We start from the raw sequence: 15871 nt of genomic DNA on the forward strand, positions 1-15871 counted from the left end.
ATTATCTGAGTGGGCCCAATGTAAACACAAGGGTCCTTATATGAGGAAGAAAAAAGGGTCAGAGTCAGGGAAGGCAATGTGACAGCAGAAGCCGAGGGGAAGAAGATGTGACAACAGAAGAGTCACTGAAGATGCTATGCTGCTGGTTTTCAAAATAAAGAATAGGGCTCCTCTGTGGTCCCAGAGGAGCAGGCAGCCTCTAGATGCGGGAAAAGGCAAGGAAATGGATTTTTCCCTAGAGCCTTCAGAAGGAATGCAGACCCAACAACCATTTTGAATTTCTGATCTCCAGAACTAATCACTATTATTTGAAGCCACTAAATTTGTTATAGCAGCAATAGGAAACTAATATAGGCAGCATTAGGCATTTTTGTTCCATGGGAGTACCCTCACAACAATCTATACGGCAATACACACAACTGTCTAGGACTCTCTTTCAAGTCCAAGAGACTGTGGCTGATAGCATAAGTGTCTGTATGTGCGTCTGTGATGCACTCAAGTTGTTCTCTTTGATCCTTCAGGTGACAAGTCAGGTATGAGGGAATGAGACATCTACTTTGGATTAGAAGCATTGTGCCCCACTGGAGTCAACCAACACCTTACGCAGTAACTCCACAGACATGGTTTTCAGGGTCCCTAAAGGAACAAGCCCAATTACAAGAATCATCACGCTCAGAAAAACCCAAAGGTATGGCTTCTCCCCAAGTATTTATGATTCATTGTATCCCAGTCCATTTGCAGTTATCTAATCAATAAGGGGTCATTTTTACCATAAGCAATGTTGTCAACCTTTATCAGATATCCAAGGGAACAATTACGTAGTGAGCAAAAATCAAATTCTTTTTTAAAAGGAAAGGGCTATGTTAAGATTTACCCACACCTTAAGATTTATTCTAGTCAGGCTCTCTTAACTTCAAGGAATCACTAAGGCTAGTTCAAATAAAAAGGATGAATATTAAAATGGCACACAATTTTATGAAAATTAGAGAATAAGGCCTTTCAGAGACTAGAACTCAAAAGTAATTTTAGATGTGTGACAATAAAAATTTGTAGAATGTTATGGAATCCAGTGTTTTGTCACTAACATGACAGCTATTTTGCAAGCATCTGCTTCTTTCTCCTTTTCATATTAATAGGCACAGTACTCCTGTCTGGTCAGTACACGGGCAACTCATAACTGAAGATGGCTCAACTTACAAACCGCTACCTTTTTATGACCTTTGTTATGGTGATTAAGACTGTCACAGTAATAAAACTGGTATTTAGAATCATTAAATTAATGCCAAGTTACCTGATAGTAGACCATCGCAATCAAAGTAATCAGAAAACATGATAGGCTGATTCAAGAGACTGTGGAATGATGCAAGGGAAAAGGAAGCTGGGAACTACTCCCAACCAGACTGATGAACCAACAAGACTGACCCCATGTAGGCATTGTTTCCCCATCTTACAGATAAGGGCACTAAAGCTGAGAGATCAATAATTTGTCTAAGATAAAAACAACAACAACTAGCAGTGACATTCTTAGGCCATTTCCACGTTTACTGAAGGCCTGATGATGCAACAGGAAGAAAAACAGTTAAGTACAACCTGCGAGCACAGCAAGGAATTAATTGCCCTAAGGAACAATAGGTTGAACTTGGAGGGACAATGTGGCCCTTCTCCCCAGTGCCTGTTTTGGGTTCTTCTGACTTGGATGGTTTCTCCCTCTCCGTAGGCTGCACCAACTGATAAATTCAGGATCACCTTGGTCAGAAACTGAAAATTCTACTAAAAATGTTATGGAAAAAAATTAAAAATTATAAAACTTAGTTGAAAGCTGTTAAACACATAATTTAATGGCTTATATATTATTCATCAATTAAAAGATTTAATACCATAAAGAAGCCCATTCTCTCTAAATTAATTTAAAAGTCACAGTGATGCTAATCAAAATCCCAACAGGGTTTTAAGAACTTGATAAGCTGATTCTAAACTTAATATGGAAAAACAAGACCCATGAATAGCCAAGACGATTCTAAAAATTAACAAAGTCAAGAAAAAGAAGTTACCACATATGAAGATAGCGTCAGTAATGAAGATATTGTGGAATTGATGAAGGAATAACATCTGGCTTTTTCAACATTCCAAAACTTTCCTATTTAGAAATCAATAAAGAAATTTCCCCAGTGTTCCATAAAACCATTCACCATCTTCTTAGTCTTGCAAATGGGTCTTACTTATTATCTAAACGTAAGAGCATGATGGTTGTAGCCAAAATGCTCCCTTTATCTTGATGACTAGTCTCCTTCTTAGAGCACATTTCAACTTCATAACTATTCTAAATGTTTCTCTAGTCAAAATATTATACACTGAATTCGTAATATTCGATGATTAGGAACATAATGTGGAATGACAGACTGATCAACTGTCAATGTGAGACTAAGATGACAGCTTGTTCAAAATACATAAGTATCCATATTCAACAGGATTATTTACATTTCTATGGAGTGTGAGAAAAAATTGTTGAGAAGTGACAGGAGACAAGAATCAGAACATTCAAAGGCATGAATTAATATTATCTTGACAATAACAATGATAATATATTGCAAATTATTTACAAAGCACTAGTCCTCTTCTTCATAAAAATAAAGCAAAATCATAAAATAAAAGTAGTAATAAACTAAAAAATTTAAATATATATTTATCTAGAATAATTTTTTGGATTAATTGTAATGGTTTTTAAAACAATCACTCAGTGACTTCCCTGTACAGAGTAGTCTACAAAGTTCTACATACTAACAAAAAAGAAAGATATATGGGTAGAAAAAGAGAGCACAAAGGATATTCCAAGTGTACTAGGTGGGATAAATGGTAAAAAAAAAAAAGAGGAGAGAGAAAAAAGTGGGAATGACTAAATATTGTGTAGCAGATGTCATAACAAAAAAATGAACACAGAAAGTTGAAATTAACAAAGCAGTAATTAAAGGCTGAAGGCTGGTTGAACATTTTGGGTTGTTTAGAGAGGCAACAGAGTCGCTACAGGTTCTTGATCGTGGGAGTGAAAAGATGAAAGCAGTGTCTGAGAAAGATAATTCTAACAGCTGTGTGTAGGAAGAGCTGGAGGAGAAAAGAGACTAGAGAGGGAATAAACAGCTACAAAGCTGCTGAAGTGCAGACACGTGTATTACAGTTACAAACATAATGAAGTACAGAAGCATGAAATATATGAAACATGAAATAAGAAGACTTAGACAACAGTAAAAACTATGGCAAAAAATAAGAAAACGGGACCATAGGTGAGGCATTCTTTATATTTATTAAATTAACAATTTTCATAATACCCCAGCACTACATTCAACATGTAGATATACATTTTTGAATTTAATAAGGTATTAAATGATCAGTGTGCATAATTATACCAACCTCTATAGGATTGCCATTAGAATAAAATGAGACATTATCAAAAGACTTCTCTAATTATGAATACTATATAAATATTAACAGTTCTAATTTCTTAGGGAGGAGATAGCTTTGATATAATAGAAATGTTCCAGCCATAAAGTCAAAAGACATGAATTCCAACTATTTATTTTCTTGTTCTATTATTTAATGGTACTTTTAATGGACCCTAAATAAGTCATTTAACCATGCTGAGTAACCATTTTTAATACGTAAAATGGGAAAAATACAATCTCTCATAAAGGCCTCAAAGAATAAATGAAGTAATTCATAACAAAATCCCTAACATAGTACCTGAATTACAGTGGATAGTGAATGTTCGTTATGTGGCAGGCGAAGGAAGAAGCCAAAAATAAGGACCTATTTTGGCTGACCTCATGGAGAAAAAGTCACAAGCATTTTCAAAGAACCATAATAACTATGCGGTTCTCTACATTATTTTAATAAGAAAGTACACAAGAAAATTCTTCCAATATCTGATTAATGCTCAACTTTAAAAAATGTCCTCTTTTCCACATCATCAAATCCACATCAGCATAAAAGAGCAATAGTCAAAAGCTATATTACCAATGTAATTTAAAAAATAACAGGCAATCAGTATTTTTTCCTTTATTTATAAAAAAATTCACATTTCTAATTCTAATATTTATTACTTGAGAAAGAAGTTAAAAGGGACAAAGGACAAAAAAAATGTTCACCCCAAGTAGCAAATTAGAGAATAAGTAAAGTTGAAGTTAATTTGTCTTATGCGAGACTCTTATGAACTTCTCTCTGATAGAAAAAAATGAATTTGAAGTTCTCTGGTAAGAGCACCTCACTCATGGATCCCTAGAGTAAGGGACTAGGGAACAGTTTATAAAATCAAGTGTAGAGCACCTTTAGCTCAGTGCAGTTTGATAAACAAGATTTACAGAGAATATAAATTAACAGTATTCACAAATATTTCCTCTCTAGCCTAGACCAACAAGGTTCCACTTAGCAAGGGGACTTTAGTATATTATTCATGCATTCATTCATTCAGCTCTGCACAATACACCAAAGATGCACTGTGAGGAACACAAATATAGTATTAGAAACAGCCTTGAAGAAATAAGACCACCGGCTGCTGGCCGCCGGCCACACACAGTAGCTCATGGCAGCCCACTGCAGCAGGGGCTGCAGCCTACACCATCGCCAGTGACTCATGGCAGCCCAGCTCCAGGTCGAGCTGTTGTTCACCATCTTAGCTGTAGAGGGCAGTGTCACTGGCCCTCAAGTGGGATCCGAACCAGGGCCCTGCTGCTCAGAGCTGGCGTCCCAAGCCAGCTCTTAACCAACGTGCCACTCAGCCAGCCCAGGGAATGCTTTTTTGAAGAAGTATTAGAGTAACGTGAATTTGGAAGGTCAGGTAAAAGTTGAAGTTCTACAGGTTCGTGGTACCAATTACATTGGTAATATAGCTTTTGACTATTGCTCTTTTATGCTGATGTGGATTTGATGATGTCAGGTAAAAGTTGAAGTTCTACTTTCTAAACTTGATTGTGCATCAGAATCACAGATAGAGCTGATGCCTGGGTATCATCTCCAGAGGTAGAGCTGAGAAATCAATATTTTCAGTGTACACCACAAGTGGTTCCAAATCGCAGCCACGTTTAGGTCTCACTGAGCTTGAAGTATAGACAACCATTCCAGGCAGAGAGAATAGCTCAGTGTGGCTGAAGTATGTAAGACACAGACAGGTGATCAGAGAGAAATCAAAGCAGAACAAGAGTAGTGACATAACAAATGTGACATTTCAAATAGGATCTATGGAATTTATGTGAACTTCCAAAAAGGCAATCATCTGTGACATGTATTTTAGTAACTGATTTTGTGACATGAACTAATTTCTCATTGAAACATATGGGAAAACTAAATGCAAATACTTTTCATTTCAAGACAAAAGTATAATGCTCCTTTAAGAAAGCATCAAGTTTTTTGGAAAACCAGAGCTCTACTCATAATTGTTATTAAATATAGTGACCAATGTATAAAATAAATTTAAACTGTATTTTTAAATTCAAGCTTTAAAACTGAAAACTATTCTTAATGTTTTTAAGTTTCCAAACTGTTATTTCATAATAATTTTTTGCTTTCTGAATAAAAATTTAGTTACAATTATATTTTTTATACTTAATTGCAGGTAGGAGTAAAGTGGGACAAATCACCAATAAGAAAAGTATTCACCATATTAGGCTAAAAGCCAAATAGAATCTTTTCTTTGATTTCTGTTTATTAAATAACAAATGGTTTAAATCACCGACTATTTAAATCTTTGATTCATTCTTCAAAAAAGATTTTATAAACAGAGATGTAGGCAGGCAATCATTTGATACAAGAATAAGCTTTTAAAGAACATTCTTCAGAAACTTAGGAACAGACCTACTAATTATAAAACACATCTATAGTTACATTCTATTTCTAAAAAGTCCATCTAGATCTTACTTAAACCATTTAAATATTTCCTAATGACTTACAGATCAAACAAAGATTCATTTACCAAAGTGAAAATACTGCCAAACCATACATAGTAGCACCCTGGAGGAGCACATAGCATATAGAATCAACAACAGTTAAAAATCAAAGGATTAACCCATATAGAACTATTTGAGGAGAGCCAATTAACAAATTATAATAATTGGCTAATTACAAGAATAATACCTTTATACTTGATATAACAAATCATCCTTTCTCAGACTTAAGTTAATGTACTTTTTAAAAATACTATTGAGTTGTCTTAATTTCCATTTGAAATACAGGAATTAAATTATCATTGTCAGCTTCTCAGGCTAAAATGGCCATTTTACATGGACTATAACTTTGTCTCCTGAGTCATTCACTGTTTCATTTCTGCTCCTGCAGCACTTAATCATATCTCTATTTGCTTTTTATTGCAATTACCTGAATACTGCAAAGAAGGTAATATTATCACCATGTAAGAGCCGAGGAAACGCTTAGTATGGCCAACTGACTTAACCAAAATCACCACTAGCCCCAGATTTCAAACTCAGACCTGTCTCACTGCAAACGGCAAAGCTCTTTCTACATTGCCTCAAAGGTAGAGAGGAACATAAGACTAAATAAATCAAACCTAAACAACTAAACCGACTGCAGCTTCTTTTATAACTGTGTTGGTAGAAGCAAAAACAGATCTACTGTATCTGGCAAACCAATGAAGGACATGTATCTGGGGGAGAAGGTTCTGCTTCGTATCTGAATTCCCTCACGTAATTAGGAAATATCTCACTATATGAATCTCCATAAAAGGCAGACGCCACCTCCTAAGAAGCTGGGACAGCAAAGGTTGGGTTTGGACAGCAAGCAGCGGTACCAACATTAAGCATTCATAGGCAACGGTAGCAGGTATGCAGTTACTGAGCGTCGCCTTCAGCAATTCACAGCTGCATTACTGTCACTGGACTAGTTTTATGCCATGATTTTTAGATATGTCTTCTCTGCTACACCGTCTTCCTTGTTGCCGACTATTTTAAGCTACAGACTTCCCATCAATTTGGTATGCTAATCAATATGCTTTCAGAAATTCCATTTTATTTCTGAGAAAAGTAGTTTCTTTTGCAATTGCAACAAAAAGAATAAAATACCTAGGAATACACTTAACAAAGGATGTGAAGGACCTATGCACTGAAAACTATTAGACATTATTAAAAGAAATTGAAGAAGACACAAAGAAATGGAAAGATATTCTGTATTCATGGATTGGAAGAATCAACAGTTAAAATGGCCATAATACCCAAAGCAATATACAGATTTAATGAAATCCATATCAAAATATCAATTGGTGAACATACAATGCAATATATGGATGATGTATTATAGAAACCTACACCTGAAACCTAATTTTACTAACCATTGTCACCCCAATAAATTTAATAAAAATAAAAACATTACTTTTCTATTTGAATCAGTCAGAAGTATCTTCTACTGCCTGCAATTAAAAACCCAGACTGAGGCACTTAATGATTAAGTAAATGATACTAAATAATTATACTTTATCAAATCTTTTTACGTTAGTATTGATTGATGTTTTATATAATTTGCCATTATGGTCTTAAGTAATGACTATTGTATACATGATGGTATGTTCTAACAACAATAAAAAAAGCTTCAAAACAGGTTTTCTTATCTTTTCAAAAGCACAAAAATACAAATATAATAACAATCATCCAAGGGTGATTTTCACTGAGGTTCAGAGTTAAGCTTTACTAAGAATTCTTACCTGTCAGGGATACCTAGCCTCTTCACACTTCTATAAACAGAAAGAGTGTTTGCAACATGTCGATAATTAAACCAGAATCGGGATGTACACACCTAAAGTATTAAAACAAATATATTATTTTTATGAATCAAAATAAGCCACTGAGTTACAAAATCATTTCTTTTTAGGTAGGATATAAAGATGCCTAAAGAAAAGAATCTATTATAAGTCAGGCTTAGAAAGAGCAAAGCGCATAAAGAATTGTCAATAAACCAATCTCTCTAGAGAGAGGTCTTTCATAGCTAGTATTAAATAAAAAGACCATACAGCTTAAGAGAAAACAAATCCTTGGGAAATTTAATCAAATACCGAAGTTGATTTTGCTGTCAATTTATGTGATTTTATAATGTTCCAGTTTCTTCTAAAAGATTAAATTCTTAAAAATCAAAGATAATGCCCATAATCTCTTCACAGAATAGAAAACAAAATTAGCTATCTTTGCGTTATACAATATTTTTTTCACTCTGGATTGCTTCCTAATTTTAGTTGTGAAAAATGTAAAATAGAGTCTAAAACATAACATACAAAACAGTTTGATATGTACATAAGAGAATGCATTATAAAGAAGCTGTTGAACTAAACAGAAAACTAGAAACGATTCAAACTAGTTCTACCCTTAACAAAAAAAAAAACCTCACTAGTAGAATGTTTTGCAATTATTTTTCTGTATTTCATACAGAAAATAAAAGTTCTAAAGTGACACAAAATGGCATTTAAAAAAAAAAAGAAGAGACATTTCTAAAAATGATATTAAAGGTACTAGGAAAATCTAACATGATAGCTCAAAAGTCAGCCCTCTCGGGCCAGCCGAGTGGCTTAGTTGGTTAAGAGCTCGCTCAAGAGTTTGAGCTCTGAGCAACAGCGGTTCGAGTCCAGCCCGAGCTGAGCAGCCGCTGAGCTGCCAACAGGNAAAAAAAAAAAAAAAAAAGTCAGCCCTCTTGAGAATCCATTCCAAAACGGAGGTGGGGTCAGTTGGTAGCATACCTACACACCAAGGACCCCCTACCTCCTACCACAGGCCTCTGCTCATGGTAAGTATAAGGACAGTTTTGAAAATAGCATAAACGTTCTTATCCCTGCAAAGAGAAAGGAGCTAGAGGATTTTTTTTTATTAAAATGAATTTTCAACCTGGAATCCAATGAAACTAAAATTTCTGACAATATAAAAATGTAAGCTCCATATGTGAAAAATACCATAAAATCCTAACTGAAATGAAAAACTTGAAGTATAACACAATAAATGATGAACAACTCAATTTTTAAAAATGGGCAGAGGACGAGAGCAAGCATTTCATAACAAGCGTATTAAAAATGGACAATAAAACTCTTAAAGATGCTCAGCTTCTGTCATAATTTAAAAAGCACAAATCAAATGGATAAGTATTCAAAAGTCTGACAATTCATAGTATTGGCAAGAGTATAGGGAACTGAATGCTCATAGCCTACTGATGGAAATGTAAACCTTCTAAGAGGGGTAATATGCAACATATATCAAGTTTGAAAATGTACTTATCTTTTGATTTAGCTCATTTAAGTATGCAAAACTATGTATTCAAGGATTTTCATTATAACATTGCTATATTAGCAAAAATCAGAACTTAAAAAGCTAGAAACAAAACCACTTACCTATCAATTAAAAAAAACACACACAAAAAAAACTATAGGTTCCCTAACTTGAGCAGAAATAGTGTAATTTATATCTGAATTAGTCACAATAAAAACCAGTATATTCAGTGCATTTTACTATACCCAAAAGGCTTTTGTCATCTATTCTAGAATTTAATGAGAATAAACCTAAGAAACTGCCCTCATTTTCACCAGCAATTTACAAGACAGGACATTAAGATGAAAAAAAGTGAAGGGACAAGAAAATACCAATTTAAATTATCACATATTCACTGAATGACGTACAAAAAAAAAAAAAGCAAGTTGTAAAAGAACATGTGGTATGATCCATTCATCTTTGTAAAAGCAAGGAGGGGTAGACACAAATGTGATTATATGCACTTGAAATTTCTAAAAGGATACAGAAAAAACTGATAATAATGATTACAGAGAATAACAATGGGGGTTAAAGAGGAGCACAATAACTTTTCAGTTTACACCCTGTCACACTGTACATTTTTTAACCATGTACATGAATTCTTTTAACTTTTTTTTGGTAAACAGAGGTAAAACTGTTTTATTCAAAGTAGATCCTGAGTGTAAAATATAATCCAATTTTCCTTCTACCTCCCTCTGGTGGCAAAAACTTTCTCAGTCATATTACAGGAGCAAAGGGGCATTTCATTTACCTCTGGTCATCCAGTCAAGACTGAAAACAAATTAATTCAAACTGAGGGGGAAAACACACACTGTTTTAAAATCTGAATTACATAACTTGAAAGAAACGCATGTTTAGTACCTTCAACTTGGCCCTGGTCAAATTTCATAATTTTCCATTTAAGTAAGTACAATTTATTGAAATCTCACTATAGTGAGTTAATGTGTAAAATACTGCACAAAATATGAAAACTACAGTTGTGAAATGTTCAGTAGTTCCTTTTCACCTCTATTTTTCATCTAAAACCCAGGTTGAGATTGGAGGAGGGCTTGGTGAGAGCTTTCCCAGAACAAGGAAAGCTTTAATGTGTGTGTAGTATAAGCTAATAGGCTCTTATTCTAAAGATACCCCTTTGCAATTAGTGGTCTGCACAGAGGCAGTGAGCGACTCCATTTTAAGAGTTCTCATAGAGAGACTAATCATGGGAGAGCCCTTAGTTTCCTGTAGAGAAAGTTATCCTCTCAAATTGGTAGAGCATGGCCTGCCTCCTGATAGTTTTTCCCACTTTAATGGTCAATGAAATTCTATCTCCTTATCTTGAGCAGCTTTTGTTCAATTCCTTCATAAAATCTCTTGTGAGGGATAGCATATAGAACGTGTTTTTTCCTGGAGAACAAGAAAACAAGTCATAAGCCCATGTTATACTGTTCTATTTAATCACAATAAAATTATACTGAATACAAATATGTATAGCAACTACAATCACTCTTTATTTACTTCTAGCAACCTGTTGATAATTATACACTTCTATAAAACTATTCTCAATAAACTTATAAGGCCTCAAATATTCAGATAATCTTCCTTTGGCCTTAGTAAAGCTAATTATAGTTGTATGTTTGTTCTACACTTTCAGCTGAATTCCTCTACCTACCTCCTTTATAGTCCCATTATATTCTTTTAATTCGTGTTCCCCAATTTTCTTCCCTTTCCAGCAAGATTTACTGGCTTTGAAATGCTATACATTCTTTGCTTCCTTCGTTTTTCACAAAAATCATCTCCCTTTCTTGCCTCTTTATTTCCTCATCCTTTCTTCCAGTTGACACTTTTATACATTTTTTTCATTAAGTCAAATGTAAATGTTATTGAATGTTATTAAGTCTGATCATGTAAATGTTATTAAATGAATCCCCAGTAGTGAAACTATTATCCAAATACTTTCCAAGCACAAGAAATATAAAATTGATTTACGTGTATTCTATTTAGGGAATTAAAAATACAAATTTATAAATCCAAATAAAGATAATTCATTCCACCAACAAAAAAAGCAGAAGAAAAAAAAAGGGTCAAAAGCAAACCTTACTAAGAATCAAAACAATGCAGACTAAAACAAAACTTAATTTGTTGCCCAGAAATCAAAAAGAAAAGATAAAAATCAATAATACACAGTTGTCTTGGGATTAGAAAAAGAAGTACAGCATTTCTAGAGGGCAATTATGTTCCATGACTTCATAGCTTTATGCCTAGGAATCTATCCTAAAGAGAAAAATCAGTCAAGTTCACAAAGATGTACGTATATGGATATCCAACATAGCCTTATTTAAAATAATGAAAAATTTAGAATCTACATGCCCATGAGCTGAAGATTATGGTGCATTCATAAAAGAGAAAACAATACAGCCTTTGGAAAATATTATGTACCTCTATATCTACTGGCAGGAAAAGGTTCCTCAAGATATACTGCTGGGGTTATAAAATAACAGTTCTAATATGATCCCACTTATATAAAATCATGTATCTTTATGCTTATATAGGAAGAGAGAAAAGGCTAGAAGAATGTTCACCAAAATGTTAATTCGCGCATGTGGGATTTAAAGACATTTTTCCTTTTTTTTTAAAATTGAGGTGAAATTTACATTACATAAAATTAATCTCTGTCTTCTTCTGAGCTTTTCTGTATAATTCAAATTTTCTACAATGATCATTTTTGTAAAGAGAAAAACAATTTTAATAAAAATAAAATAGTCTAGGTAGAGAGTATCTATAAACTAATATTATAAATAAGAAATATAATTACTAGTTCCCATCATTAACATAACTCTACATTTTATAAGATGCTTCCTTTAATAATAGCACCCCTAGTTTATTCTTATAGTTATCAACACATCACCTATTCACAGATATACTGAAGGCAAAGAATATTACTAGTTAATGTGGTCAATTTAAAATGCAACAAATCATAATAAAGAATTTCTATTACAAGATATGAGAAAATAAATTTTATTTTCAAAAATGTGATCAGACATGTATCTAAGGTGAACCGCATGGTATTTCTTTATAGACTATACTTACCAAAACAGCCCAGTTGTTTGTGTGGCCACTTCTAAAGAACTGCTCTGCTTGATCCTAAGAGTCAAATAATAGCAAAAAGATTAGAAGAAAGCCATATTTCCCAGAAGAAAGAAGGATAAAGGACAGGTAAGATTCATGGAGTTTTTACAGCTGCAATAACAATGTCATAATTATGTAAGCTTATAAAGATTTCAGTATTTGACCTTATGAAGGACTAATAAAGTTTTATTTTTGTTGAGGGGCATTATTTGGAGGAGGGCATTATTCAGTCAGCTCTTATTCAGTTTTCAAATTGTGAATGACTTATTTCATATCTTGATTCTATACATACCATTAACACCATTCCTGTTGAAATTTCATTCAGTATTAATTTCTACTCTGTGCTGGGTGCTTCCAAGTACTTTCTCTGAACTCACTGATATATTTGATTGAGCACAGGCTCTAGCATACTGCTACGTGTCATATCACTAATCTGTTAAACTAAGTCTGAATTATATTTGCCATCATGGAACATTAAAAACCTCAGCATTCAATACCATCCAGATATCTAATGAACATTATTTTTATTATATATTAAAATAATAATAAATACAAACCATAATGACCTCAGATCTGCTCCCAAGCAGCATTAATTACTAGACCAGTCAAACTGCCTGGATTCATATCTGGGCCCTATTACTCACTAGCTGTTACAAACTTAGGAAAGCTGCTTAACTTCTCTATGCCTCCATTTCCCCATCTATAAAATGGTAATGCTACCTGACTCACAGAACGTAGGAATGATGACTGGAACCTAGTAATTGCATAACAAATGTTAGTTGTTTTAATTTTCAGCTTTCAAGAAAATGTTAAGGGCAATGAAATAAAAAATTCACTCAACTCGTGTGAGTGTCATACACACACACATACCCACAAACACACTTTTTTCTGTTTTTAACCTTTTTCAACAGCTGCCTAGATGCTAAAAAAGCAATGTGCTGTACTGGATAAAGCACTAGTTTAGGAATTTGAAGATCTGGGTTTTAGCCCACGTTATATCTCTCACCTGGCTGTGAGACTGGGGTAAGTCATTTAGCTCTTTAGACTTGACTTTCCTCATGTAAAAAATGAGAGTTGACCCAATAATCTCTAATGACCCTTCCAGCTCCAAAATTCTTACATCATTAAGGCTATAGTGAAAACTCCGAAATGGCAAAACTGTTTTGTAACTGTTTAGATAATAGAGGCTCTGCAAAGTTATTTATTCATTCTACATATCCTTAGTGGAGCACTTATTATGTGCCAGGAACCAGGTAATGTACAGTGATACAAAAATCATTGAAAAGCATGGGCTTTTTCTCAAGAGTCCCAGAGTTCAATAAAGAAGACAAGCATGCAAACACATTACACTACAATGTAACATTCATTCATTCATCACATTCATTGGGCAGCATGTGCTAGAATACAATGATGGGCAAAAACAACCGTATTTGCCTTCAAAGAGGTTACTATCCAATTTGATAGACACACGTTAAGCAGATAAGAACAACCCATAATTCTATAAAGGTAAGATACAGAGTATCATGAAAGAGTATAATGGGAAAATGATCTGGGGCACAGTTGGGGGCGGGGGGAGTTCAGGGAAAGTTTCCCTAGAGAAGTGATATTTGGGTTAGGGTCCAAAAGATGAAGGAAAGAAGGAAGAGAGCAAACATGGACCCAAATGGCAGAAGGGGACTTAAAGGTTTTGAGAAACTGAAAGATGATTAGCATAACTAAAAGTTTGAAAGAGAGAAAGAACTAGAGGTGTATGCAAGAGGCAAAGTATACAGGGCCTTGTTTATGGATCACAAGGAAAATTGTGTTCTTTATCCTTAAAGCAATATTAAGATGTAAATAAATGGGTGACAGGATCAGATCTGCATTTTTAAACATTACTCTGGCTGCAGCTCAGAGGACAGACTGGAAGGAAGAATGACCTTGAGGCAGACTAATTGGAAGCTATCACACTCTAAGTGAAAGATGGTGAAATAATAGGTAATACAAAGCATATATGGGCTATAACAGACAAATGTACAAATTGCAACAGTAAAAACAAAGGAAAGGGATGGGGAAGGTTCTACAAAGGTTATACTTTTACTGCATCTTAGTAAATGGACAGAAGAAACAGGAGGTAAAAAACATGGTAATGTGAAAAGGCACAGCAACAGTCACAAAAAAGAGAAATGGTATCCAAAATGAAGTATACAAGAGAATCTACTAGAATGAAAGAGGAAAATAGAATTTCTCTTCACATTTATATTATCTACAAATATGCTTTATAAATAGAGTCTATAAATTAGCAGTAATTCATGAACATATAGAGAGTGCTCAATTCTCTTTTTAAATCGGTGGGGGTATGTATTCAAAAAGTTTGGAGTCCACTGATCTAAACTCAGTGTACTGAGGTGGTGGGAAGAATGGGCTCCAATATGAAGACTGGGAAAGAAGGCAGGAACCAGGTCAGGTTAACTTTATTCTGCATGCAATGGAAAAGCATAGAAAGAATTCATCAGAAGAAAAACCTGATGAGGTTTACATTTTATGAAGACTAATTTTGCATCCAAGTGAGGGGGTTTGGAAGCCTGGGGGAAACAAGACAAAGTTACTGCAATAGTCTAGGCAAGAAATGACCAGGCTTGCATTAAGCCAGTGGAACTGCAGAGGTTCAGAACATAGAATTTTGAATAAAATGTGCGATAAAGAGAGGAGTTTATTTTTAAAATCTACAGGTTTCTAGCCCAGGAGTAACCCCATAGGAGATGGGGTAAACAGAAGATAAAACTTTAGACAGATTTTCAAAAGTCTGCTGGCCATCCGGGACCCTTAGCCAGGTCCATATGCCGGCCTGAAAATGATGCTAGAGACAGACTGTAGAACTGGACTGAGGTATCACCAGAGTACAGAGAATAGTGAAAGTTTTCTAAAAGGCCAGAACGCACTGTGAGCCAAAAATAAAACACAGTATCCCACTGACTCCTAATCAGAGGGGGAGCGTTGTAGTTTAATACTCAGAAAAGTAACCGCTGCACCTCTGTGCTCACATTTCACCAGGTAGGGGCTGCACACAAGTCGGAGCAAAGGATCAGGTCCCCCCGCTCCGTCTCCCAGAATTTGATTATTTTAACTAATCGTTTTAAAAGGCTGAAACAGACCAACCCTGTCTTATCCCGTCCCCTGTGACCCCCTCCCCACAGTCTAGTAAGTAGCTGATGACTCCAGGAGGCTTCCCCCAGCTTCGGGGTATTGGACATCTGCTGGGGCGCTCACAGCCACAACAAAGCTGTCCTCCCAGGGCCCGGTCGCTCCGAGGCCCTGACTCCTACCTCGATCTGACTAGTGGCCAAGCTGCCGAAGGACAAGAGCAACAAGCCGGCCAGTGCAGTCACACCCTGGCTGAGAAAGCAGGAAGCGACCATGTTTGCCGGCTTCAGTCTCCCCAACCTGGAGGGGGCGGAGCAAGTGCCGTAAAGCAGCGCGGCGTCTTTTGCCTTTTTTTTTTTTTT

At 35.0% G+C, this 15871-nt stretch overlaps 1 protein-coding gene across 1 annotated transcript in view; it reads right to left on the reverse strand.

The window, feature by feature from the left end:
- PIGK (phosphatidylinositol glycan anchor biosynthesis class K) overlaps positions 1 to 15814 on the reverse strand; it is a 116158-nt gene extending 100344 nt beyond the window's left edge. The window contains exons 1-3 of the mRNA XM_019644047.1: positions 15692 to 15814; positions 12348 to 12401; positions 7697 to 7788 (exon numbers count right to left, since the gene is read on the reverse strand). Of these exons, the coding sequence (XP_019499592.1) occupies positions 7697 to 7788; positions 12348 to 12401; positions 15692 to 15784 (239 nt within the window). The 5' untranslated portion in view covers positions 15785 to 15814. The remainder of the gene's footprint in view (positions 1 to 7696; positions 7789 to 12347; positions 12402 to 15691) is intronic.
- Between the last annotated feature and the right edge of the window lie 57 nt (positions 15815 to 15871).

The sequence above is a fragment of the Hipposideros armiger genome, unplaced genomic scaffold (assembly GCF_001890085.2).
Source record: "Hipposideros armiger isolate ML-2016 unplaced genomic scaffold, ASM189008v1 scaffold_84, whole genome shotgun sequence".
NCBI classification, from domain to species: domain Eukaryota; kingdom Metazoa; phylum Chordata; class Mammalia; order Chiroptera; family Hipposideridae; genus Hipposideros; species Hipposideros armiger.